At 38.5% G+C, this 27931-nt stretch overlaps 1 protein-coding gene across 2 annotated transcripts; it reads left to right on the top strand.

Annotated features, from left to right (window-relative positions):
* The first annotated feature begins 495 nt into the window (after positions 1-495).
* TTPA (alpha tocopherol transfer protein) lies at positions 496-22979 on the top strand. Of its 2 annotated transcripts, XM_037133520.2 has the most exons (5): positions 510-819; positions 9702-9855; positions 15650-15843; positions 17642-17752; positions 20898-22979. In XM_037133520.2, the coding sequence occupies exons 1-5, from the start codon at positions 610-612 to the stop codon at positions 21066-21068; spliced, it is 840 nt and encodes a 279-aa protein (XP_036989415.2). In that variant the 5' UTR covers positions 510-609; the 3' UTR covers positions 21069-22979. The 2 variants fall into 2 exon arrangements, with proteins under 2 accessions (XP_053517090.1, XP_036989415.2); XM_053661115.1 differs by lacking the exons at positions 15650-15843; positions 17642-17752 and having other exon boundaries at positions 496-819; positions 20898-20977.
* Positions 22980-27931: the final 4952 nt, after the last annotated feature.

Consider the following 27931-nt stretch of genomic DNA (forward strand, 5'->3'; position numbering starts at 1 on the left):
CACCTTCCCCACGCCTCCTCCACAACAGTGTTCACGTTGAGTTGTAAACTTTCACCCCAACAGCTTTCCGGGCCCTTCCAAGTAAAGATCAAAGATCTTGCCCTCATGCGCAATAGCTTTCTCATTGGACTCTGGTTATGTATCCTATTGGCTTCCTGGCTGAGCCAGAACAGGGCCCGGTAGCCCAGGTGGCCCTGGGCCAGCTTCCTCAGCTCTTTCCGGTGTTTGTTTAATCACCACTGTCAGTGCTATCAAGGAAAGGGGGAGGGGGGGAGGAGGAAATAAAAAAAAAAAAAAAAGCTCCCTAAAAGATTTATTTGAAACATGCCAATCAACGTAGGCGAACAAACTTTTTGACATCTTCCCTTGGCGTTGATAGCCAGTGAATTCCCTTTGACATAGGGTCCAAGTTAGTACTTAGCCTTTCGAAATTATTAGCATCGTGGGACACCACGTGGCTTCTTCGAGAGGCAGTGGCCAGGCGGGGCGGGAGGGTGGGCAAGCGCTGGGCAGCGGCCGCCGGGGGAGGGGCTGGAGGGTGGCGCGCAGCCCACACTCTTCCGGACGGCCTGGGCCACCCCAGCCGACGCGGAGGAGGCGGCGGCGGGCATGGCAGAGTCGCGGCCGGGGCCCGCGACGCCGACCGGGCTGCAGCTGAGCGCGCTGCCCGACCACTCGCCGCTGCTGCAGCCCAGCCTGGCCGAGCTGCGGCGCCGGGCGCGGGCCGTGGGCGCACCGCTCCCAACGCTGCCCCTCACCGACTCCTTCCTGCTGCGCTTCCTGCGCGCCCGGGACTTCGACCTCGACCTGGCCTGGAGGGTAAGCGTGCCTCGGCGCTGCGCTTCACCCAGCAGCCGCGTAACGCCGGGTGTGCTGTCCCGGTCCCGCGAACGCGCCCCTGGCGCACTGGGCAGCAGGCGCTGTGGCTGCGGGTGTTCTGGGAAGTCCAGCGCCGGCTCATTCACTTTTTCTGGGTCTTGGAAATGGAAAATCTGGCAAAGCCAGAGCTGTCTGGGGTGATGGCCCCTTTCACACTGGAACCCTGTCCTTGATGAGTCCCTGGAACTTGTAAAGTTTGGGGGAATGCCTTTCTTCTTTAGAAAAAAGCTGGTGATGGGATCGCGGGGAAACAGCTGAAAAGTTGGAAGCTTAGATTTATTTCATTATATTTTAGCAGGTAACTCCACGTGTGGAGGACAGAATGAAATTGCCAATAAGATAGAAGGTCCAAAGCCAAATTTTAGCGAAATAGTGTTATTACTATAGTAATCCTTAAGCGTCAAGACAGTTAAGTAGTCTGGTATATTTTGAGTGCTAAGAATGCGGCTGTTCTTTAGTGTTTCCAGGTTGGGTGAGAAGAGGTGGTGGGAAGACAGGAGTCAGAGGGATGCGACCTTTAGTTTTGTCACTTTGAACTCAGCATTCTCACTAGTTAAATGATGGTGAGAACGCCTACCTCCTGGGCTCCTTTCCACACCTGGCCATTGACCCGTTGAACCGAGTCAGATGTGCCCAATGCAGAGCAAGCACTGAGCAACTGAACGCCTTTTCTCCGACTGGCTTCGTCCACATCCCGCAGCGGCGGCTAGAAAGGCAGGAGCAGTGTAATAATAGCACAGAATCTCAACGTGTCTCCGTGTGAGGGTGTTCGGTTGCTGGTAACTAATTTTTAATTGAAAAAGTAAAGACTACAGGTGGTAAGAATAATCCATAAATAATAAAAGAGTACAAAGTAAGTTTCCTTAAAAGTAACTTTCTAAGGGAAAAAAGTTCCCCACCCTATTCCTTAGTTTGTCGAGCTGTCTACCCACAGGATGTTAGTTACCTGTCTTGTTTCTCTTTCCAGGTAGAGCCGACTTGCACACAAACATATGTATGTATTTTACACTGTGCCTTTTTCAAACCTAATGTATCATAGAGAGCATCGTATGTCACATAGATGTATCTGTTGAAATGTATATATACGTTTTTTCTTCTGTGGGCCTTCTGCTCTTCATTGTATGAATATATTGTGTTAACATTTATTGAGCAATCCCTGTTGTTGGACGTGGACTTGTCAACAGACAAGGGCAGAGCTGCCATGCATGTTCTTCATTCCACATTCAATGGTTGGTTTTTGAACACTGACAGTTTGCCTGGGAGTATACAAAATGCAGTAAACCAAATGAATGGGATGTCTTCCATCACCACCTGAATATTCTAGTCTTTCTGCACATTTGTCCTTGTGCAAAAATGGGACTATCTCCTTGTAAGACAAGTTTTACCAGCAGAATTGCCAGATGAAGTGAGATGCATACTGGCGCTATTTTGTCAATTCTGTATTACACAATGGTGCCTTTTTCCGCATATCACCACACACGCTCTGTTAACCAGCTTTATGATCTGTGTGCCAACTTGCTGGGTGAGAAACTGGTTCTCATCATTATAACATGCGTGTATTTAATTACAAGTGAGGTTAATTGTCTTCTATACATTTAAATGTTAAAGTTCTTTTCTCAGTAACTCCTTGTTTTTGCCACTTATTTCCTTCCAGTTTGTTTACATAACATATAATATACATACAATATAATATTTTCATTCATAAAACATCTTTATGTATAAAAGCAAATAGGCTGCTGTCCTAATTTGTTGTGTTGACACTGCTGTTTTCTTTCTGTGCAGAATTTTAGTTTTCATGTAACCAATGTATTGGTGTGATTGTTCTCTGATTACTTCTGGGTTTTATAAGCTCTTCTTTCCAAAATTCTCTTAAGTAATTTACTACCTCTTTTTGTTGATGTTGGACTTGTTGCTCTACTAGGATTTCTTTGATGTTAGGAATGAGCTAGGAATCTGACTTTATTTGTTTTCTTTTGTCAAATGGCTACCCAGGTGTCTCAACATCATAAGTAATAAACTAATAATCACTCAGCAGATGCTAAATATGAAGGCACAGTTTCAGGTCCTAGGGAGAGTGCAGTTTGAGGCATTGAACATATATGAGGGGGGACCCAGAACCATGCCCAGAATTTATTTATAAAACATTGTGTATTCTTACATGGTTAAACTTCAGACACCGTCAAAGTACTCTCCATTTGATGCAACTCACCTATCAAGACCTTTTTTCCACTGCTCAAAACGGTTTTTTAATTCGTCAACTTTGATGCCTTGTTGTGCTTCTGCCTTTTTTATTTCACCTCTTCCACATGGGTAAAACAATTTCCCTTTGAGGGCTTTTTTTCATTTGGGGGAAAAAGTTGCTTGGGGTGAGATTGAGTGAATAAGGAGGGTGGGGCACAAGGGTCCTGTCCGTTTTAGTTAAAAACTGCTGAACACTCAGCATGGGGTTGGCAGGAACTCTTGTAAATCACACATCACGGAGATGTGTTGAAAAGAGTCTTTAAAAAATTCACTGAAGTGGAACGCTGCCTCTTACAACAACGCCAGCTGGCACACTGATACAGATGGGTTCCTAGGACACTCACCTAGTGGGGGAAGCCTGTACTACAAGGGGCCTGCCCTCCAGAAGATAATTCTGTTTTTTGGGGGGTCCCCCCTCATATGTTGTAGATGTAACTAACCACAAAAGTTTATGGTTTGTTGTTGATTTCATTTTGTTTGCTTTTTACGAGGAATATCTTACACACGGACAAATGTGGTACCAGTACAAAGGAGTTGAGGGGACTGAAGAGGGTAAAGGGGGTCAAATTTATGGTGACAGAAGGAGACGGGACTTTTGGCAGCGAGCACACACCACACAATACACAGGCGATGGTCAATTACAGAATTGTACACTTGAACTTATACAATGTTATGAATCACTGTCACCCCAATAACTTATAAATAAAAAAGACAAAAACAAAAACAGCAAAATAGAAGAAATAAAATTTACCTCCAGCCTTTGCATCATATATATATATATATATATATATATATATATTCTTTATGTTTCTGAATTGTTTTCATTGCACCCTATCCTTGAAGAATTTGTGAATAAGACTGTGTCTAAATCTACTGAACAGGGATCAAGTTTCTGTCTGTGAACTCTTTACCTTATTTTTCTGCCACCCAGAAATGAAAGTATTAGAGCTTGAAGCATTTATTTTATTTTATGAAGGCAGTTAATTCAAGTCAAATTTTCTTGTTTATAATATAAAAGCCCTATAGTTTTATTGTACAAAGAAACTTCAATAAGTCCCACAGTTGTAATGTAATTTCTCATTTTCTCTGGTTTTTATATTTGAAGTGATAATGAATTAATGAGGTTTTTAGAACTTGAATAGTTTTCAGAGTGCTGGTTACTTTGTAGGTAGCATTTGCCAGTGTTATCTCATTATTTTCTCATTTTAGAAGAAACTGAGATGTAAAGAGTTAAGTGACTTGTCTGAAATCACAGTAAAGTGGTAGAGCCAGAATTTGAACTTGGGTTAAACTCAGGACAGACTGTGCTCTCAGGTATACTGCACTTGTCTGTTTAAAAAAATGAACATAAAAACATGACTATTAATTTTTGTCTGTTCTACATATTCTTGTTAATTTCTGTCTTTCACAAGTAAATAGTCCAGTTCCTTATATTTTTGCTCTATGTGGTAAGTTTTTTATCCTCTAGTTAGTTATGGTTTTCCCAAAGACTTGGACACTTTCAAGGCACCATTGACTCTCCCTGCTAATTTCCCACTAAGTGTAGCTTCTTTTATAAATGTATCATATCATGGGAATTTCAGTCTCCATTCTGCTCCTGTAGTCATTGCCCTTAAACAATATATAACTAACTTCTCTGAGCTTTAGTCTTCTTAATACATAAAATGGGGCAACAATAATTACCTCTCAGGTTGCTCGTGAGGACAAATCAGAAATGATTCCAATAAAGGCTATGAAATCTTCACAAATATGGTTGTTATTTTGTTTGTATATAAAAATGTAAGAAGAAAGCTACTCTATTACAAAGCACAGTTAAAATAAACCATAACTTTTACATTTATTCCTAATTGTGGTACAAATTGTGGTGCCTTTCAACAATGATATTTACTTGCACCCAATTGTTTTGTTGTTGTGAACTTTAGGTCATTTGTTCCAGAATTGCTTTGTAGCATTTTGTCATTGACATCATTTGTTTATGTCAGTTGGATCTTTGAATTTATGGTCAGTGGAAAAGTAATAATCAAAGATCCAGATATAAGTATTTTAATTTTGTAAAAATTATAGGTCAAAGGCATGCAAGTTAATTGTGAGTCTTTACAAAAATTATCTTCTCAAGTGTGTGGATCCAGCTGGTTTACTCAGGCAATACAGGGGTTCCCTTGTGCTCAAGGGTACTTCTCGGAAACCCCAGGGGTGCCTGAGACCATGGACTGTACCGAACCCTATATATGGTACATTTTTCCATATGTATACGTTCCATATGTATATGCCATATCTATTCTATATATATTTATATATTCGTATATGATAAAGTTATCATTTTATAGGAAATAAAATGGTTATTTCTATATAGGAGCTAATATGCTGCTTCTAGCATTTTGCTTACATCAGAATTTAAAGAACTATTTTTATGCCTGTGAGAACTATGAAAAATGTAACGAGCATTATTAGATGCTAGTAACACTTATTTCGATCCCCTCCAAGGGAGCATCAGAGTAAGTGTTATGTAAAGGAAGAGGAAGAGCAATTCATCTTATAGACTAGGAATGACTATATCATCATCATCTACAATGTGCCTTTTGTTTGTAATGCTTTTGGAGACTGCTATCTAGGTCACTAGTTATTTCTTGGTTGGCAAATGTATTGACTTTCTTTTCTTACCTCTCTGTTGCATTTAACTCTTAGAAAGATCCTCTTTTTAAAACCAGTTAAGAAAAGTTAATTAAATGTAGAAATGAAAGAGAGGGAGAAAAAGATAGGGAGACAATATCAGAGAACGTGAAGGAAAGGGGAAGACACACACACACACACACACACACACACACACACACACAGGTGTCTTTTCCTCCCTTCTGTGCACCACAACAGTGTTTCTCCTAAAATCCAACCAGCTTCTCCCTTCTTCTTCCAGCCATTCCCAGCCATTGGCATTTACTGTGGCTTGGACTTTCACTCTCTAGCTGTTTTTTTAGAATTTATATTTGCGGAAGTCTGGCCAAGATAGAGGTGTAGGTAGAACCACTTTGCTTCCTCGCACAACCAAAAGGATAACAACCAATTAGAAACATTCATCCAGGCTGGTAGTAGGGGTGGAGATGGGCAGCCAGGGAAGAGAGGACATAGGACAAGATGGTGGACCCCATGGGCGAGGCTGTGGGTGATTGAGTGGTCCCACATTTGCTCAAAGATAAGCTGGGAAGAACAACTGAGGAATGAAACCATGGAACTCAGGGTTTCAGAGTGGGAAACTAAAGACTCAAAACCTCTGGCTGTAAAAATCTGAGAGGGTTGGGGTGGGGGCGGGAGAAACTCCCAGTCTCACTGGAGACTCCATTGGAGAGGTCTATGATGTACATAAGCCAACCCACCTGGGAATCAGCACCCAGGGCACAGTCCCCTTGTGGGAAGCACCCTGGGTGCTGACACTTGTAATCAGGATGCTCACAGAACTGATGAAGTTCAGTCAAAAAATGAAAGAATAAATGAAGGCTATCTAAAATGAAATAAAGGAAACGAACAGGGAACCAACAGTGAAGGGAAGGAAACTGGGACTCGAATCAATAATTTGAAACAAAAAGAAGGAATAAACATTCAACCAGAACAGAATGAAAAAACAAGAATTCAAAAATATGAGGAGAGGCTGAGGAACCTATGAAACAACTTCAAACATTCCAACATGTAAATCATAGGGGTGCCAGAAAGTGAAGAAGAAGAGCAAGAAATTGAAAAGTTATTTGAACAAATAATGAAATAAAACCACTCCAATCTGGCAAAGGAAAAAAAAACTTCCAGGGAAGTCCAGGAAGCTGAGAAAGTCCCAAAGAAACTAGATCCAAGAAGAAACACACCAAGACACACCATAATTACATTACCCAAGATTAAAAATAAGGAGAGAATCTTAAAAGAAGCAAGAGGAGCAGAGAAAGTTACCTACAAAGGAGTTCCCATGTGACTATCAGCTGATTTCTGAAAAGAAACCTTACAGGCAAGAAGGGTCTGGAAAGAAGCATTCCAAGTCATGAAAGGTAAAGACCTACATCCAAGATTATTCTATTCAGCAAAACTATCATTTAGAATGGAAGGGCAGATAAAATGCTTCCCAGATAAGGTCAAGTTAAAGGAGTTCAACATCACCAAATTCTTATTATATAAAATGTTAAAGGGACTTATCTAAGAAATGGAATAAGATCAAAACTATGAACAGTAAAATAACAACAAACTCATAACTAGCAACAACTGAACCTAAAAAACAAGTACAAAAATAAAAACTAAGCAAACTACTAGAACGAGAACAGAATCACCAAAATGGAGATCACATAAAGGGTTATCAACAGGGAGGGGAGTGGGGAACGAGAGAAAAGGTACAGGGAGTAAGAAGCATAATTGGTAGGCACAAAATAGATAGTGGATGGTTAATAATAGTGTAGGAAATGAAGGAACAAAAATCTTATGTGTATGACCCATGGATGTGAACTAAGGTGGGGCAATGCTGGTGGGAGGGGGAGTGCAGGGCAGAGGGGGATAAAGGGAAGAAAAAAATGGGACAACTGTAATAGCATAATCAATAAAATATACTTAAAAAATAAAATTTATATTTGCAATTTATCCTCTGCTCATTTACTACTTTGTTATTACAGTTATAATGTTTATTCCAGTGACTCTCAAAAACTCTCAAATATAAAAATTTGTCTTTTCCTTTCATCTGAACTTTAGTTTTACATTTCTAATAGATCTTTTTAAATTCAAATACAGGGCCCAGCAGAAGTAATGCCTACTTGAGTGTGGTTGGTAGGGTAATAATATGGGTGTAATAATTTATAATTTTAATTTGGACATTTCACCTAAAATGTCACATGATATACTTGCATGGGATATTGTTATGACACATAATTACATGCTTATGATTTTGTAATAAAAGATTTTGTAATAAAAAGGGACATTATTTGTGCCAGACCTTGAATATTGCCATTTTAGAAAAATTGAGAATGCTGAAAGTCATAAAGAAGAAAATTAAAATATAGTAAGTGTAATTTCATTTTAGTATTCTCCACAGTATACTGGCAATGTTTGTATTATATGTAAATGTGGAGTAACCATTATTGGTGGTTCTTTTAGGAAAAAAAAAAGAGAAAACAGGATTCCTTCACAAAGTATTTTGTCAAGACCTAATATCCAGGCTTAGAGTTTCATAGTCCTTCTGAATGTATACCACTATTAACGAAATTGATTTTTTTCTATTAGTTGAAAGTATAGCAGTTGTATAGAGATGTTCCTTTGTATCTTTGATTGAGCTTTTTTTCTGGGACAGAAAATAAAAACCAAAAAATTCTAGTTATCTTTAATGTAAACCTGCACTAAATACTTGGCTGAGCCAATTAACCCAGACGACTTACCCTATTATAACTACTAACCACCACTCATTCTGCCCATGTATGCTTTCCACGCACCATATTTTTTTCAGACCATAAGATGCACCTAGGTTTTAGAGGAGGAAAATAGGAAAAAAAGTTTTGAAGCAAAAAATGTGGTAAAATATTTAATAACACAAATAACATAATATTTCACCAATGTAAATGTAAACAGAACTCAACAGCAGCACTAACAACCATTATTCCTCCCAAATTTGGGAGGGGAAATGTGTATCTTATAGTCTGAAAAATACGGTAACTTTAGAAAACAAAACTCATCAATGTTAAATAGTTACTGAAGATCGCATAGGTAGTCAGTGGCAGTACCAAGGTTCTACTGAAGGGGCAGCCTGGGGACTGAACTTTTCACTGCACAGCATGGCCTGTGTGATCCAGTTGTCACCAGTACGTCACTTCCAATGAGATCAGGGGTTCACCGTGGTTGCTGCTTTAACTCAAGTGCCAAACACAGTGTGCGGAACATTGTAGATACTCAAAACATATTTGTAGAGTTAATTTATTTGATCAATTTCTATTCTTCTCAAAAAGACTAAATAAATGTGGATGTTTCAGTTGCCCATTGCCAGTTAACAAATCTCCCCCAAATCTGGTGGCACAGACCACAGCTTTGTGACCCTCCAGTTTGGGCAAGGCTGAGTAGGGATGTTTGTCTCCACTCCGCAGGGCGTCTAAGTAAGACAGCCTCTCTTCACAGACTTTGCATTGCATAACCTGATACGGTGTCTGGCTCCTGGATAGTAAAAACGGAAAGTCCCAGACTTCTCACAAACCTAGCATGGTGTCACGTGAGGCCAAACTCTGTTAGTCAAAGCAAATGTGAGGCCATCTAGATTCAAGGGAAGGAATCAAATGGATCCCACCCTTCGGTGACACATGTGCACCAGGGTGAGGGGTCATTGGCAGCTATCTTGGGAGGCCATCCATCACAGGAGACAAATAAGAGTTACTCAACTTTGAGTTTTTGATGAACTCCTACCACTTGAGGTCCTCGATGAAAGAAACTTTTATTTTTTATGCTAAAAGGAAGCTGCAGATTAAGATCTTGACATGATGGGTGGCAGGAGCCATACACAATGCCAAGGCTTTCCTACCATTTTTACAAAATGCTTACCAAGTACGCTGTCTGCTGACACTTTTTATTTTGTTTTTCAGTTACTGAAGAACTATTATAAGTGGAGAGAAGAATGTCCAGAAATAAGTGCGGATCTGCGCCCTGGCAGTGTTCTTGGCCTCCTGAGGGCTGGCTACTTTGGAGCCCTGAGAGCCAGGGACCCCACCGGCAGCAGAGTCCTCATTTACAGAATCGGTAAGTTGGACAAAGCCCTTCCGCTCGATTTTCCTTGACTGCCATACAGAGGGCTCCGGTGAGCCCATATTTAAGCATATTTCGGCTTTTCAGGTTTTTACTTAGGTTTAATTCATATTTTAATGTCCCATAACAGTAATAAAACTGGCAGTTGTGAGAAAATTAACAAAAACCAATGAAAATCCCACTTCTACTTTTCCACACCGTCAACTGTATACAAAAGGAGAAAAAGAAAACAGAGGAGAGAAACAGTAGGGGAAAGATGAAAAAGATCAAGGGAACATGTTGTAAAAACACATAGTGGGAAATGGAAATAAAAGTTCTGAACTGTAACAAAGTGGTAGACAAGTTCTAAGTTGTCTAAGTTTGGGGTAAGTGAGTGAGTGACTAGTTGGATAGCGCCCAAGCTGCAGAGCGAGGTGCTCATTCCCCTGGATGGAGAAAGGGGCAGTGGGAAAGCAGAGACCCGGGAAGTGCTGAAGACACTGTATTCCACGTGCTCCTCCTGCTTTTGACTGCTTCCCCTGCTCATTATCAGGTCTCCCTAGTATTTCTTGTAGGTTGGCAACCTACAATTCCTGCCCCTCCCTCAGACCTGTGTGGGATGAAAAATGGCACTCAAGGGAGAAAGGCATGGACCACCTGCAGCATGTTCCTGTGGCCCCACATTTTATGATCAGAATCTTTTGAATTATAATCTTCCAGAAACTTGTATATCTTTAAATATTTTAAGGAACTTTTTATGTATAGATTCTCTTTTCCTACTGGCTTATAGATGAGATGGGTGCCTGTTATTCAGCTGTTTGCTTTCTTGCAAGAAGACACCGCATTTAATCCTTGAAAGTGTCAGAACACTGAGTAGAATGATTCTGGTTTTTTGCTCCAGCTTCTGTGTCAAGTGCAGCTGAGTTAGTCATGAAGTCATTGTCTGTAAACCGGATATCTGTCTAGAGACAATAATGGAAATCACCGTCTTATTGCTCCAGCAGCGGTACGGAATGTGGAATGAAGTTCTTTGAGTTTTTTGGGGCAGGGTTGCCAGATTTAGCATAGTACCTATGTTTTATATAGCAAGTAAACTTTTATTTTATGAAAATATAAAGTATGCATTTACATTTGAACTTCAGATAAACAACAAATGATATTTGGTATGCATGAGGCATATTTTATACTAAATAGATATATTTGGTTTACTGGACATTCAGCTTTAACTGGGCATCTTGTATTTTATTGGCAACCTTGCATGGGGATTCCAGGAACATAGCACCGAAATCTACAGATGATTCTTTCTGCATGTGTCTTGGCTCGGCACTGCCTGGCTGAAGTCTTCCTAGTTTGTCCATAAAGTAACTGGGGCAAATTAAGTCGTAAAAATGACACCCTAATAATGAAAAAGCAAATGTGCTACTTTGATCATAAATGCCTTAACACTGAATCAAGTCTTTTATTGTTAAGTGAGGGTCTCTTATATTATGCTCATTTCTAAGTATACTGTTTAACTCCAGGAGATTTTAAAATCGGGAAAAACATGCAGGTGTACTGGTGGTCAGAGAGGGTATGCAGCAAATCTCCTGTGTGTCATGTAGAATAATGCATCCTGTAGAATTACATGTTATTCTAGGGTAAAAAGAAGAAACTCAGAAGAGTGTTATGAATAAAATGAAAGGATGCAATAAAGACTTAATACATTTTTCTAAATTTAATTGCATTAATGGGAGCAACTGAAAAAGGGAATCCGTGGTAGAGCTTTTGGACAGAACATTAGCCTAACCACTTTCCCGGGTACCAGTAAAAGCAGTAAAAAAGTGCCCAGAGCCTTTCCCCGGTTTGATAGGGCACCCCAAAACCACAGTTTTGCCATTTCTAGCATACAAGCCAGAGGATACACAGCTGACCCTCGAACCACATGGGTTCGAACTACACGGAGCCACGGATTTTTTTTTCAATAAATATGTGCAGTACTGTAAATGTGTTTTCTTTTCCTCATGAATTTCTTAGGAGTATTTTCTTTCCACTAGCTTACTTTGTAAGAAAAGAGTTTATACTACTTATACCAAACAAAATATATGTTACTGGGCTGTTTATGCTATTAGTAAGGCTTTTGATCAATAGTAACTTATTAGCAGTTAAGTTTTGGGGGAGTGAAAAGTAATACTCAAATTTTTGATTGCCTGAGGGTCACCACCCCTAACCCCTGTTTTTCAAGGGTCAGCTGTAATTCTAAGCCTTTTGAGGCTCACTATTATACTAAAGCAGCAAAAGTAAAATTTAACATTAAGCTTTGATGATGGCTTAATTCTTGTGAATGCGAGTTCTTAGGAATGCATAGCCTGGTTGGAAACTTAGTTCTGCTGTGTTCTAGCTACACGGAGAGCCCTGTAACTGTAACACCATTTTCTTACCTATCAAGTAGCACAGTAAGGGCCTATCTCATAGGATTACTGTGAGCATTAGTCCTGTGAGATATAGGATTACTGTGATATATAAAAAACATAATTAAAGCATTACCTAGTATACACTAATGACTCATTAAATGTTAGATACATGTTAGAGAAGGAATTAAATTTTTAAGGCATATTTTTCTTGTCCATTAAAAAAGATTCAAGTCCAGACCAGAGCTATCCAATGTGACTATGATGATGAGATTGTTTTCCAGTAGCCACTAGACACACAGGCTTTTGAGTACTTGAAATGTGGCTATAGCAACAGAGAAACTGAATTTTTAATTTAGTTCAATGTTAACTAATTTAAATTTGAGTAGCCACATGCAATTCATGGCTACCGTATTGGACAGCATAGGTCTCACCATGCTGGTTGGCTGGGAAATTTAGGAATAGAACTATTTTCTGAACTGCATACTTTCAGTCATTCTGTTTATATTCTTCGCCCTTGTCGTTGTCATCCAGTGTCTGAAGTAGTATAGGATGTTTGAACTTGAGTTGGACTGATTACTCAAATTCAAATTACAGGAATCTGAGGCTTTTAAAACAAGGGGCAATGCCATTGTGCCTTGGTAGGAATATTTCTGATTATCCCTGTTCTTTCAACATCTTTATGTTTTTCCTTGCTACTAGAACCTACCCATTGACATTTAAATCTGTTCGGGGTCAGCCATCCAAAACAAAACGAAAGGTCCCAGTCACTCCCTGGAGACCCTCCAGCCCCAGCCAGCTCCCCCCATTCCTGCCGCTCTCAGCCAAATTCGTAAGTTAGTGATGTTCAGCACCCACATTTTCTCACAGTTCCTCTCAACCGATCCTGGTTTCACTGGTTTCACTCCCACCTCTCTGCTGAAATGACCTCAACAAATTGTCAGTGACCTTCTTTTCACCAAATCTAATGGACATTAAGGGGCATCCTGTTTTAGTTGACCTCTCAACACATCAACACAGCAAACCAGCTCCTCTTTCTCTCTCTCTTTTCTTCAGCAAACATTTTGCTTCAAGGGAAGTTTCATGTAAAGGACATTTTTAATCTAGTAATTTAAAAAAGAAGGAGAAAATGAGGAGAGACGACTTGTTAAAAAAAGAAGGTGTGTTTACACTCAGGCATCAAAAGAATAACATTATAATTCCTGGAAAAATTCAACAATGTCTCAAATTTGAAAGCACTTCTACAGAACTATAAAATAGATACATAATAACATGCAAATGTGAAATTTCTTACTCTGATTTAAATGAACAGTGGATGTTTTAAGACTGTTTTACCTGAACCATTTGTTTTGGGAATACATTGTAGTTACATGAGTATTAGAACAAATATAGTAAAATTCTGGATTATAATCCTAAGGGGAGGAAAGGCTTTTATGAGAAAAAATGAATAATTATGAAAATTAAAAGAAAGCATTTCCAAACTACTGATAGTAGTATTAAAACATCACAAAACTAAGTTTTAGTTTCAGTTTAGAGTAGATTTGTTTTTGTTTAAGAGAGCATTATCATTTAGATTTTATTCAAATTTAAAAACATTTAAAAATTTTTAATTTATATTCTTACAATTATTGCAATCACAAATATTATGTGTTTTGGAAGAATGACTACTACATATACACCAATACCCATGCTTTCTAGATCATTCCTCAGCAAGCCCTCCCTTTATATAATTTAGGTTGGTTCAGTGCTTTTTCTTTCTTGAGATACCCTCTTCCCATGGCTTCTTTGATGCCACGTTCTCCTGGTGTCGTTCTCTGATTTAACTGCCTCTTAGTCTCCTTTGCTGGCATCCCCTATTCTACTCTCCCTTTAAATTCTGAAGTTCCTTAGGACACTGGACTCAGCCTCCTTTTCTCAGGCTACTTTATCTCTTGACCGCAGCAAAGACAAACATAAACCACGCCCTGGATGGCATAGCTCAGTGGACTGAGTGCGGGCCTGAGAACCAAAGGATAGTGGTTTGATTCCCAGTCAGGGCACATACATGCCTGGGTTGCAGGCCAGTTCCCAGCAGGGGACACAAGAGAGGCAACCATACATTGATATTTCTCTCCTTCCCTTCTCCTCTAAAGATAAATAAATAAAATAAAAAAAGATAAATGCAAATCAAAGATAATCCCTGTCATAAGCTCTTATATAAACACAAACAGTGCCCCAATATTTAACTACCCCCATTACCTTTGTTCGCAAGGATTCTTACAACCGGCTCCCCAGTCTAGCTGCATCCATCCAATCAGACATTTTAACGTGTCCAAAATGATGTATCAGCTTTCTAACCAAAATATTTTTTTCATTATTTCCTATCTCAATAAGTGTTACCACCACTCTACCCAGTTGTCCCAACAGACATATTGGTATTTTGAAATTTTACTATTACTTAGTCATGAATTTTTTTCTCTTTTCTTTCACCCTGTTAGGCACTCCGTGGACCCTTCAGTCTGAAGACTCATATTTTTTCGGCTTTGGAAAAATGTTCCCTACTGCTATTCTTCCTCTCTCCTCTGTGTCGCAGTCTCTGTAATACTGATTCCCAGAACTCCAGTTGGTTGGGTTTTCAAACTTCCGGATCTAGCTGCATGCCTCTCAGTTTGCTTCCTCTCTTTTTTGTGTGCCTGTGTTTCAAAAAATATTACAATTCTTAGTTGATGCATGTTCGTTTGCTTTCAAGATTACCTGTTTGCCTGTCCATCACTGTCCTTTCCGCATGCCATCCCAGGACTGGTGGGGCAGGAGAGAGGAGAAGAATGTCAGTAATTGTTCTTCTTAGCTCAGGCATTCCCTGTTTTTCCTGGATGTGGGCAGCTACGTGAGCGCTTCTCTGACTTTGCTTTCCAAAGCCCACACTTACTGTTCTAGCCTGTCAGGGCATGACTCTGCTACATGCTGCTTGTCAGTGAGTGGTGTCAGAGACAGCAGCCAGCCTGTCCTACTCCTCGGGGATTTCAACCTTTTGCAACCTCTCTGGTTACCATAAGGCCCCAGTTGCTCCTCATGATGCAGGCCATGCTTTTCCCAGTTGCAATATCTCTGAGTTCGGAGCATAGCAAGAGGCATTCCCATCTTTAGCCACCACCGTCTCCTGCATGATTTGGGCTGTAGTTTCATCTGGCAAACAAATCCAGCCTGCATTTCTTCTTCTTTTTTTTTTTTAGGCACATGCTCTTAAAAATCTGTTCTTTGCTAGAAGCAGGCATATGTTTTGGGGCCACCAGTTAGATGTGCTATTTAATTCATGGTCTTTGTACATGTTTTTATTTTTATTAAGTCTAAAAAGAATTAGTTTCCTTTTGCTCAATGCTGAGACATGATTTTTTACACAATGCCAAGACATGATTTTTATTTTATTTTATTTTATTTTTTAGCATCCTGGGACCCCAAAGTTTTTACAGCTTACGATGTATTCCGTTTAAGTCTAATCACATCCGAGCTTATCGTGCAGGAGGTGGAAACCCAGCGGAATGGAATCAAGGTTGTCTTTGACCTGGAAGGCTGGCAGTTCTCTCATGCTTTTCAAATCACCCCAAGTGTAGCCAAGAAGATCGGTGCTGTTCTTACAGTAAGTGTACACTTGAACTTGTTGGGATTACACTTCCAATAGATTTTAACTTAGTTATGTGTTATGTAAAGAGAAGAGTTAGTACATTTATTTGAAAATCAAATAAAATTTTAGAAATGATACATAGAATTCAATAATGCTTAGAGAAAGTAAAGTGTTTTTAATTCATAAAAGAAAGAATGTTGCAACACATTGTAAAAATACGTTCAAGATTAGTAATCACAGCATTTAAACATTCAAACCATAATGTGTGTGGTGACTTTTTCTTTCTGTCATTAAACTTCTCTTTCTGCCCTGGCTGGTGTAGCTCAGTGGATTGAGCGCGGGCCTGTGAACCACAGTATTGCGGTTCAATTCCCAGTCAGGCCACATGCCTGGGTTGCAGGCCAGTTCCCAGCAGGGGACGTACGAGAGGCAACCATACATTGATATTTCTCTCCCACTCTTTCTCCTTCCCTTCCCCTCTCTCAAAAAATAAATAAATATTAAAAAAATAAAATAAAATTCTCTTTCTAAATTTTAAAAATTGAATAAAAGATAATATTTATAGCAGTGCTACAAAAAATGTCATAAGTCTGGTAGGTATAAATTGATACAGTTTTTATTTTTTTAGAAATCAAAAGCTTTTTTAAATGGCCATGATTTTTGACCTAGTAATCCTGTTTTGGTGAACAGAGCCAAGGAATCATCTTAAATGAAGTAAAGACCTTGTATATAATAATAATACCTGTGTACCAGTACTTGGCGAAATCTTCAAATGAATCACCATTCAATGGTCACACAGTCCTATGTTATATACCTATTATTTTTTCTTCTACAAATTAATTAACTGTGGCAGAGAGGCGATAACAGTGCCCAAGCACATTTGTTTTGTCAGTAGTGAAGCAAAGGTTCCAGTCCAGAGCATGTGAATTAAAAGCTGTGCTGACAACTGGCCTTGCCTTCTTTACATAAAGATAGGTGCTATCGCATCGATTCTTATAGAATAAAATTAGAGATAGCTTATTTGTCCAGAAATAGGAAAATGGCCACTTAAATTATGGTACATCCATCTGATGGATTATTGCAACACATTAAAACTCATGATGTTTCTACAAATTATATCAGTGGGGCAAAACAGGATACAAATTAAAATTATGCATAGGAAGAACCTGGAAGGAAAATTCTCCAATAGATAACACAGCTCTAAAGGCTTTTCATAGAGAAAAAAAAAAAGAATTTTGTGTGAGAGAACTTTGGCAGGAAATGTATCTATACAAACTGTACATCTTTGGATAGGGAAACTATTGACAAGATTATTGTCTTTCAATTCTCAACCTTTTAAACCTTCTGAATAAGCTCATATTACTTTTATGTTGAAGACTTATACCAGGGTCAAAAATTTTTAAATGTATGTTTATTATACTATTCTTTAACTTGTATGAATCTTTAATTTTTTTTTCAAAATAAAAATTTGAGGGAAAAGTTTCCTTATTAACATTCAAATAACTCATTGATTTCAGTTGAACATTTATATCTGGTTGGGAAGAAATTTTTATGTCTTTTTAATGAAAGATTCAGGTATTTCTTAAAATACTTTGCCTAAACTACAAAATAAATACTTTTTAGGGAACTTTTCTTAATCTAGTGACAGTGAACTATAAAGCAGGCTATGTTGTGTTGATGGAATAAATACTTTGGAAAGTGAGACACATGGAGGTGCTGTTGTCAGTTCAGAAAATGTTCAAAGAAGGGACTTGTCAATAGAAATATATATTCATGCTTTCTTATTAATAAGATTTTTCTTTGTTTTCCAAAGGATTCTTTTCCATTAAAAGTTCGTGGTATCCACTTGATAAATACACCAATAATTTTTCATGCTGTCTTTTCCATAATCAAACCATTCCTGAGTGAAAAAATTAAGGAACGGGTGAGTGAAGCATATTCAAGAACTATTCCTCTCTACCAAATATTCCAATCCTTTCTCATTTAAGAACTACTTTATTAACCATCACACTGCCATTGGACTAATATTTTATACTTATCTAACAAGGCAACTACTCTCATAAGTTAAAATTTCTTTTTAATTTTGAAAACTCAAGTTAGTGATTCTAAGGGGTAACAGCATTCTGCACTCCTGGTCAGAGTGCAGTATGGTGTATTCCCCACAGAGGGCAGTGTAGTAATAGTTATCAAAATTACAGCCTTTGTGCTTCTGGGAATTTATCCTATTCGCACATAAACAAAATTGTGTGTGTGTGTGTGTGTGTGAGGATTTATTGCAGCAGGAGATCGGAAATCACTACGTGTTCATCATCAGGGGACTGGTTAAATGAACTGTGAGACGTCGACACAATGCAATACAAGATTTTCAAGATTTATTGTAAAGTAAAATCTGCAAAATGCAGAAGAGTTTATGGTATCCTACCTTTTGTATAAAAAGAGGAAACATCAGAATCTGTAGTTATATTTGCATTAAAAGTTCATGAAAAGGCTTAACAAGAGAGCAACCTCAGTAGTTATCTGTATAGAACAGAGGTGTGGACAGGATGGATGAGGATAAGGTTGGGAGCTAGACACCTCACTCTGTATCTTTCATCTTGTTTTGATTTCTAGCCGTGTGAATGTATTATCTATACAAATAAAAAATAAGCATTTTAAATGATACATTTTAACTGAAAACCACAGTACCTAAAGTATGTGACTTAATGTCGTGTTGGTTAAAGAAAAGAGGCTTGATTTTTTTTTTAACCTACCCTGTTGAGCCTAATCTCAGGTGAAAATATAATATTTCTTAGGGTATTCATTAATCTTTAAAAGAGAATTTTTAAAGCATTTATTGATACAAATACTGGCAACATCTAATGCCTGCCCCCAAAAAAAAACCCCAGTTTTTAAAAGCTTCAACAATTTAAATCTCAAACATTATTTAAATACAAATGGTGATCATATAAGTTATAATACTATTTGGAATTATACTTATAAGTAAAATCATAAGTTATAATGCTTATTTGGAATTTTAAAAAGTATAGTTTTTTTATATTACAATGTTACATCTTACATCTGGTTAGAATACTGTGACCCTAGAGCTTTTTGAGGTTATCCACTAGGTATTTGCATCTGTTTTCAACGAGAACCACATTTCTAAAGACGGCCCCTTTTCATTCTAGTATTTTTATAAAAGTTGATTCTTTTTAAAATTTTTTTAGCTCTTCAATGTAGCATGATAAAAGCTGGCTACCCTCTTTTTAACTCTGAAAGATCTAAAATTAGGTATTTCTATTTTGGGTTATACTGTCAACAAAGAAAAATAAAAGCAATAATAAACTTCACCTAATAAATAGGAGAAGATGAGCAAAAAAGAAGGAAAAATAAAAAATCGAGAAGTTAAGTAAAGCATTTTAGTAAGGCAATTGATATGAAACAGACTTGACAAAATGCAGGGGTTGGGGAGGATCCCAGTCCAGTCACTTTTCTCCTCTTCAATATTTTGGCAAAACTCTGTGAATGTTCTTATTTCCCACCCCCTGAGGAGAGAGTGGACTTTCTTCTCCATTAGCTGATAATATTCTAAACATTTTAGAACAAATCCAGCATTGAGTGCTGTGAGGTTCCTGAGTGCAAGCAGCTTGTTTCATTCATTTTTCAGTACTCATGTCCTAGTACAGTGATTTTCAACCCATCTGCCACAAGAATTTTTAAAACACGCAACACCTGACTATTTAGTCAGGGGCATTGACTTCTTTTCTCTTAGATTGTAAAATAAAAAAATAACAAGAGCCAACACAGCAATAGCTGGCTGATGTGAATGTCCTGTCCTACATGACCTATATATTTATATAAAAATAAAAAATTATTTTCATATAATAGAACTGCATCTTATTGGTCACAGCATATAATCAAGTTGCATCTGATTGGTTAATTCTTGGTATCAGAAATCCTTATATACAAGTATAGGCACCTGATTTTTTAAGAAGTCACTTTGGAGCAAAAAGGGTAGATGATTACTACTATTATTTTTTGTAAATCTGTCAAAATTATATTTATTTTGTAGCAGATTGGCAAAAAATATAATTCTTGGTGTGCTACAGAATTTAAGTAATTAGTTTATGTGTGCCATGAGATGAAAAAGGTTGAAAATCACGTCCTAGGACATAATAGGCACTCACTAAATGATTGTTGAATGTTTTGATGAACGTTTTGCCCTGGCAGATGGAGAAAGGTTTTTTAAAAAATGTTTATATTTTAACAAGATATGCTCTTAATTTAAGGTCCTAAATCTTTAATTTTGAGCACTATATGATTGATATTTATAGTTTAAAATATTTGAAAGTTTAAGGTTCTTTTTAAAAATTTTAATTGTTGTTCAAGTAGTTTTCTGCCTTTTACTCCCATCCCAGCCCACCCCCCCAGCCGTTCCCTCCTCTCTCCCATTTCCACCCCCCTCCTTGTTTTTGTCCATGTGTCCCTTATATTTGTTCCTGCAAACCCTTCCCCTTTTCCCCTGAAATTCCCTCTCCCCTCTGGTCGCTGTCAGCCTGTTCTCTTAAGCAACATAATTGTCTCCTAATTTTGTAATAGCAAAGAATATCCATCCAATGTACCATATAAATTATTTCCTATATACTTCATTTTGTGTGTAATATGTGCTTTTATCTCATATGAAATAATATCAGTGGGACATTTTTATGATCTACAGAAAAGTCCCAGGATATCTGATGTTTTGCTAATAATCACCTGTACATCAGGGAACAGAACGTATAAAATACTTTTATTTAGACTTTTAAAAATCTACTTGTGAAAGAGGATAATAACTTTTAAAATAAATCATATAGTTGTAAGAATACAAATATAAGAAAACAGTGAGATGATCAGATTCATAAACAGCACAATCCAAACAAGTAAAATTCTTCTATTCATAAGCAGAGGAATAAAGGATTGATATCTATACGTGCTCTCCTATCTTGCAAGTTTTTAGAGTACCTCATTTTATGGTGTTGAGTTTCCATCGAAAATTCATCTAATGTATCAAAAAGGCAGAGGACAAACCTCCTAAAACCTTTTGGCTGTTTCAGATTCATATGCATGGGGCCAATTACAAACAGAGCTTACTTCAGCATTTCCCGGCCATTCTTCCTCTGGAATACGGTGGTGAAGGATTCTCCATGGAGGATATTTGTGAAGAGTGGACACATTTTGTAATGAAGTCTGAAAATTATCTCAGCAGTATTTCACAGACCACTTAATGAGAAGAGGTTATTTAATGTGAGTGCCTTGAGCACCTTCTTTATTAAAAATACATAAATGAGATCCTACCTGGTAACATGGACAAAAAAAGAAAAGTCTTTTTTAACTAATTAATGCTTGTCTGGCTGATCTTTTGTAATGAGCAACATAGGTATTTAGGAAACTACTTTTTAGATGCATTTGAAGTAATGAAATGTTAATATACTTAAAAGCATAGAAGAGATTTCCTGATTTTTACACTTGAAAGTTATCTGTAAAGTAGCTATTCGTGAGTGCCTTTTTATGTTTCCAGAAAGTTTCACTTCAAACAAGTTCTCTTGGGACATTTGTTCAGAAACAAACGTATAAATAGTCCACTAAAAAGAATTATTAGCACAAATCAACTGATGAGAAAAATCTCTTAACAGCCATTTTGGGTAGGTGTCAGATTAGATTATAATTGAGATTAAAACCTGAATATGGTTTTACTATATTTACTTTTCTGTGAGCCAGCAAGATAGTTCATCTCAGGGAAATTTTATTTTAGCATATTTGCACAAAGAAACCCTTGATGGTAGAGCCTATGTATTATACATGGTTGTGTGTGGCATCGATGGGCCTCTATGAAATGACTCATGCTGATACAATTTTGAAAATATTTCAGGCAGAGTTAATGACTTCGTAATACAGTGTCTGCATCTTTATACAAATCAAGAATGTAATTTTGACTTTGGTTTTTGGTGATTCTTATCATGATTGCATAGATATTTGGAGACAGAACAATGTATGGTTGTATGTATGGGCTCTCTTTTTAATGGAACAATAACATGACAACAGAAGGAAAATCATATGTCTCCATTTTTTAAGTCGCTGTCACGTACATCTGGAATTTGGGGGATTATGCATAAAATAATTTGAGTTTTATTATCTCAGAACATTCAAGCCAAATCATACAATTCACATTTACTTCAAAAAAATCAGTAGTTGAAATATAATTTTGTACTATAGCTTATAACAAAGAATATTTCATTAATTGAGAAAGATATAAAGGTATGGCTTTCAATTTATGATGGTCTTTACAGTGTTTAATAATTTTAAATTCAAAAATTAAAGAACATACTGAAAAATTGGTTAGGCATTTGTTCAGCTTAGTTGGGTTTCTACATAAATCATACAATAGTATCTTTGTGAAAGAGTATGTGAAGGATGTATTTCTTTCTAAGAAAATTATTCCAATCAGGTGAGCTGATGTTTATTTTTGTACATATATCTATGATAAAATTGAGAGTAATTATGAATGTTCTTTAGAGGATGTGTTTTATTTCGATTTAGCTTTGGGAAATCTGATTTTACATTATAATTTTCAATAAAAATTAGATGGTGCCTGTTTTCTAAAGAAAAAAGGTTTTCTTCTTTACAATAAAACCATTTTAAAAGAGTAAACACTAACAACAAAAAGCTCTGGCTTACCCAGCTTTTATTCCTAGAAGGAGGTTCACATAGTAAAGTATCTTTTCATTTATGCTGGGTCACTTAATACACCGACACATAGCTCTGTAAAAGAATGATTATGTTAGCAGGTGAATAATGGACAGCATTTAAAAATGTCTTTTAAATGTGATTCATTAGTGATGTCATTAGCAGTAAATAGTAATAAGTCAGTCAACAGAAGGATATTTTATTGTGGGACCTTGAAATTTCTACAAAGTGCAGCAATTCACTGAAGAACATTAGAAGAACAATGTGGAATGAACAGGCAGTTTTGTGAAGTGGCAAGATAACAGCCATTGAACTGTCCCTGTTCCTTAACTGTAGAGGCACCACAGTGCCTTTTGAAGATTATCTCCACCACTTGCTCATTGTGTTACTGAACTGCATAATAATTTATGTTTCAATATTGTTCAAAAGAAAATAAAGATTTTTCACATAAACCATAGCTGTTCCTTTTTTATTTAAAAATATAAATATTAGGCATTCTTTTTTCCAAAACTGCTTTTCCTGACAGAGAGTTTAAGAAAAACCTACCACACCCAGTTGTCCACTACACAAAGCCCAGTTTTTCCTTCATCGGTTCTCATTTGCAGGCTGGTTTCTCCAACAGCTTTGTTCAACTCCTCCTTCCTCCAATGTCTTTTGCTGTGCTTATCGGGACCACAAGCTAATTTTATAAAACCAAGCCATGCATACTTACTAAGTTAAAGCTTCTAGTGACAAAAGCCAGAATGTGCCACTTAATCAGATAATTTGATTTTGAGACAATTTGCCCCTTAGCCTACATTATGGTTTTACTTGTCCAACTATATATTTTTTCTTACACTCAAGTTCGAGAGCAAATATCTTTGTCACTCACCTAAATTAAGCCACAAAACAAGTCAAACATACAAAAACACCAAAAACTGAGGGAACTGGTAAGATGGTGTTGTCTGAAACACTCTTTACTGAAACATACATGCTGCGCTTTGCTATATTTATTAACCTGGAGGAACCAGGAGTTACAGAGACGGAACTAGAAATGACTGGATACAAGCAGGGCTACCACCCCCACTTCTCTGGTTGGCAAGGACTCAGATGGGCCCCCGCAAGCCCCACGCTGAGCACTCCATTAACTGCTCCTTTCTACCCAAGTCAATTAGATTAGTCTGATTTTAAATATCAGTTGATATCTACTTTTGATATCACTGTTCATTGAAATAAGTACTGTAGTGACTAGCAAAATTAACCAGATGCTACTTTGAAGAGAGAAAAAAGATATTTCAATGTTAAATATACTTGGGCTGTCGTAAAGAATAAAAAGCATTTATTTGAGCAAAGGAGGGATTGCAATGCAGGGCACGACTGAGGCAGCAACCTAAATCGTGGTCCAGGGAAAACAAAGAAAGGCGGGGCTTCTAACAGCTGGGGCTGCACTGCTGCCCTCTTTGTGTAAAGAAAGGATTCTGGCTGAGTTAACAGGGACCGGCTTACCCCCATACACAAGTGAAGGATGCTCGTTGGCATAATGCGTTGCACTTTCCAAAGTAAGAAACAGAAGATCTGGTTACCACATTGAGGAGGAGATAAAGTGTGGGCACAGCTGAAAAGTGCAAAAAGCTCATGGAAAAACACGCTGTTTGGAATGCAAGACAAACTTCATGGTTTCCAAGCCCCATGGCAGTTCCTTGGACATAAATGACTCCACCTTGGCAATCTCTGTTCACAATATGCAAAATGGGCAGGTAATATGCATATAGTGTCAAGTGCATTAGGATGGTTCCAATAAAGTGTTTTGGGTGGGTAATGGAAGGAAAGATCATTTCCACCCGAGAAAAAGGAGGAAGTGTCCTTAAAGGAAGTACCCTTTAAAGCAGAGCCTTTAAAGAGAACTGACTTCCCCAGAGAGCCATGAGAACTGAGGAGAGGAAGGATAGTCCAAGAAAAGAAATAGCATGAACAAAGACTTAGAGGTGAGGAATAAAAGGTCATATCTGAGAGATAGTAAGCTTGTTGCCAATGGAAATCGGGCTTTTCCACAGGTTCACAAGGAAAGCCTTCCAAAGACCTATGCATTGCAGATTGTGGTGTGGCGAGGTTTATTTAGGTAGAAATCTGCCCCTGTATCCCATCTCCATCCATCATGCCATGGAAGAAGTCCAAGTGTCCTCAGGAGGCAAACACAAAGGCCAGTGTCCAGGGTTTCTGTTTCATATTGCAGCCTGGTCCTTTGGAGCCTGTGTGTCTGCTGCAGGCCCACAGGCTGCTACACCCACGTGGTTGTGCGTGTTCCCAGAAGAGAGAGAGAACACACGGACAGATGGGGTGTGCAGATCACTGACAGAGAGAGAGAGAGAGAGAGAGAGAGAGAGAGAGAGCTTCTTTGTTCTCCTGGGGTTATACCCAGGAGCTTTGTCAAAATAACCAATGAACTTCCCAAGATTTTGTGGCCTTATGATGGGTCTACTCCTAGTTAGACTGATAGGCCTCTATATTTGGTACCAAAGCAGAGAAGGGAGTGTTAATCCTCCCAGTGGAGAAATGTTGAAATCCCTCACAGGGTGTGAAGCTGCAGCTTCCTGGCTAGCAAACAGGCTTATGCTCCCCAGTTTATTAAGGTCAATGTGCAATTCTCTTTGCTCTCTTTCTTATTAACAATTAGCTAACTACCTATGGTAGCGTTGAGTCCTGTATTTTTTAAGAGAAGGTGTGGGGACAGGAGTTTGGGCCTCTTGCCCAGAAAGACCCATGTGGAACAAAATACAGGAGGTCCTGAATGCCAGCTGAAGGATACTCAAATATATAGATTTCTGGTTCTGTGCCAGACACTGTATTAAATTCAATACATTGTCATACAATCTTTGTGGAAATAAAGGAGGTAGCATTATGTCTATTTTTACATAAGAGGACTGAACTCATTAGCCCTGGCTGGTGTAGCTCAGTGGATTGAACGCGGGCCTGAGAATCACACGATCGCAGTTCGATTTCCAGTCAGGGCACATGCCTGGGTTGCAGGCCAGTTCCCAGCAGGGGACACACGAGAAGCAACCATACACTGATATTTCTCTCCTTCTCTCCTTCCCTTCCCCTCTAAAGATAAATAAATAAAATCTTTTAAAAAAAGAAAAAAAAAAAAGAGGACTGAACTCAAGAAATGTTCATTCTTTGCTCAGAGTCACAGAGCTAGTAAATGCCAGGGTCAGACCAAACCCGACAGGCCAGGCTGTGAAGTCCATATGCTCCACAACACCAACACCTTCTTCTTCCCAATACACCCAATTCCACAGCCATGGGGATTGATGGCCACCAGATTCTGCCAGTCCTGCATGGAAATGCCTAGTCCTGACCCATTTCTAAGGCTACTCATCTCTCATCCTACCTGCTGCTGTAGCCTCCTCAACACACGACCAGTTTCTCATTGTTCTCATTGTTCCTACCTGTCCATACCTCTGTTGCTGCTGCATAGTCATCTATCTGCAAGATTTTATTCCCGGAACTTCGAGAGAACAGCCTTGTGTGCAGGATGAACTGCTCGTTGTCACCGAGGCCTTTCACAATCGGGCCCGACCTGTTTTTCCATCCTCGCATGGAGAACTCCTAACCCCACCCACACTCTAGGGACACCAACATTTCGCCACTTAGAAAAATATTGCCTCTTCCACACAAGAAACCTCAGAATCAGTAGCAAGGAGAAGTGAGGGGCAAGACATGAGAAATGTGTGAAGTTTGTACTTTGAACATTTGCTCTTACAGTTGTCTCTGCTCCAGGCCCTTTGCTGCTTTATTTGTTCATCTTCAAAGTATCATTACTATGTCGCTTCTGTAAAACAGTATCTGACCCTCCCAGTGAAAATTATTTGCTCCCACTCCTGGGGTCCTCTCTATGAAGGTCAGCCTTTATGACACTGAATTGAGTGCTATGTACCTGCCAGCCTAGTCTCCCTGCTGAAAAGTGCTCTCAAATGCAGACACCATCTTTTTCATCTTTGTATAATCAGTACACAGCCAGCCAGCATCAAGGACAGGCTCTGTGCTCACAGCACACAGACCCACGGGTGGGATGTTTCTCATAGCAAGGCTAGGCAACAGCCACAGGGCCTGCGCTAAATGGAATTTTGTTAGGGGAAGTTGGGCTGACCTCAGCCGCCTCCTTACAAGCCTTCGGAGTTGACCTCCCTTTGTTTTCTCTCTCATCCTAAATGTTAACTATCTTACAGTGAACCTAGTAGCTTCATTTTTGTCTCAAACTTCATTTCTCAGTCTTAAGGATTTTAACCAACCGAACTTCATTTTTCGGTTGGCTTTAAATTTCGCTGATTTTTTGCCCTTATTTCCTTCTTGCCTATTCCTCATTTTGCCTACATAGACCTCCCCAAAACCTTTGGATGGCTTTTGTGGAACAGATTACTCAATCTTTTTTTTTTTTTGGATTACTCAATCTTAAAATCTTTCTTCAAACTGTTGCTTTAAAGGTTTTTTAAATGATTACTATTGTTATTTCTGATCCTCACCTGAGGACATTATTTCATTGCTTTTAGCCAGAGAGGAAGGGAGAGAGAGAAACACTGATGCGAGAGAGAAGCGTCAGTTTGTTGCCTCCCAAATGCGATCCTGTGCACCCAGACGGGGTCAAACCCGAAACCCAGGCATCTGTCCTCACTGGGAATCAAACCACAGCCCTTCGGTCACAGGACGGTGCTCCAACCAGCTGAGCCATGCTGGCCAGGGCTAAATGATTTTTTAAATTTAGTTTTCAATAGCAGTCGACATATAATATTATATATTAGTTTCATGTGTACAACAAAGTGATTAGACATTATATAGCTTACAAAGCAATCGATCATATCCAATAAGTCTAGTACCCATCTGTCACGATGCAGTTCTTACAATGTTACAAAATTACTGCTTTTGTTTACTCTTTCCATTCAGCTCAACACTCTTAAATTTTTCTTCCCATCCTTAAAACCTGCACAGTTTGCTTTATTTCCCACACGGTGCTAGGGAATTTTCCTGTATTTTATATCAGCTAAATAATTATCCAAATCCAATCTGGAGCACTTTTATAAGAAATCATGTTTATTTCTCTGGCGATTTCACAGGGATTTTTGTAGGTTCCAGGTTCCATATAGACTGGTGACAATTGTATAACTGTTCATCGTTTTCCCAGAGAAAACGAATTCTTAGTTATATTAAGTAACTCCACTATGGGATGCTGCCATCTGAGGGGACTAAAGTTTTACAGACGGAAAAGTCCTAATCAGGACCCCCCCTTACAGCCTCACCCTCTTCTCAGCTTCTGTGTGGTAGAGAAGACAACCCTCTGGTGAAGAATTACTCCCTCTTCTCAGTTGCCTCAGATGACAACTGCGTTTTTCACTTGTCAAAGCTGAGCCTACTGATAGCTCCTAGCACA

Source organism: Artibeus jamaicensis, unplaced genomic scaffold (assembly GCF_021234435.1).
Source record: "Artibeus jamaicensis isolate MK-2021 breed Jamaican fruit bat unplaced genomic scaffold, CSHL_Jam_final scaffold_916, whole genome shotgun sequence".
NCBI classification, from domain to species: Eukaryota; Metazoa; Chordata; class Mammalia; order Chiroptera; family Phyllostomidae; genus Artibeus; species Artibeus jamaicensis.

Excerpts from the sequence above, each read along its gene's own strand:
- TTPA (XM_037133520.2), top strand. The coding sequence starts at position 610 with ATGGCAGAGTCGCGGCCGGGGCCCGCGACGCCGACCGGGCTGCAGCTG. Across the intron at positions 820-9,701 it reads ACCTCGACCTGGCCTGGAGG|TTACTGAAGAACTATTATAA; the intron begins GTAAGCGTGCCT and ends TTTGTTTTTCAG. Across the intron at positions 9,856-15,649 it reads AGTCCTCATTTACAGAATCG|CATCCTGGGACCCCAAAGTT; the intron begins GTAAGTTGGACA and ends TTTATTTTTTAG.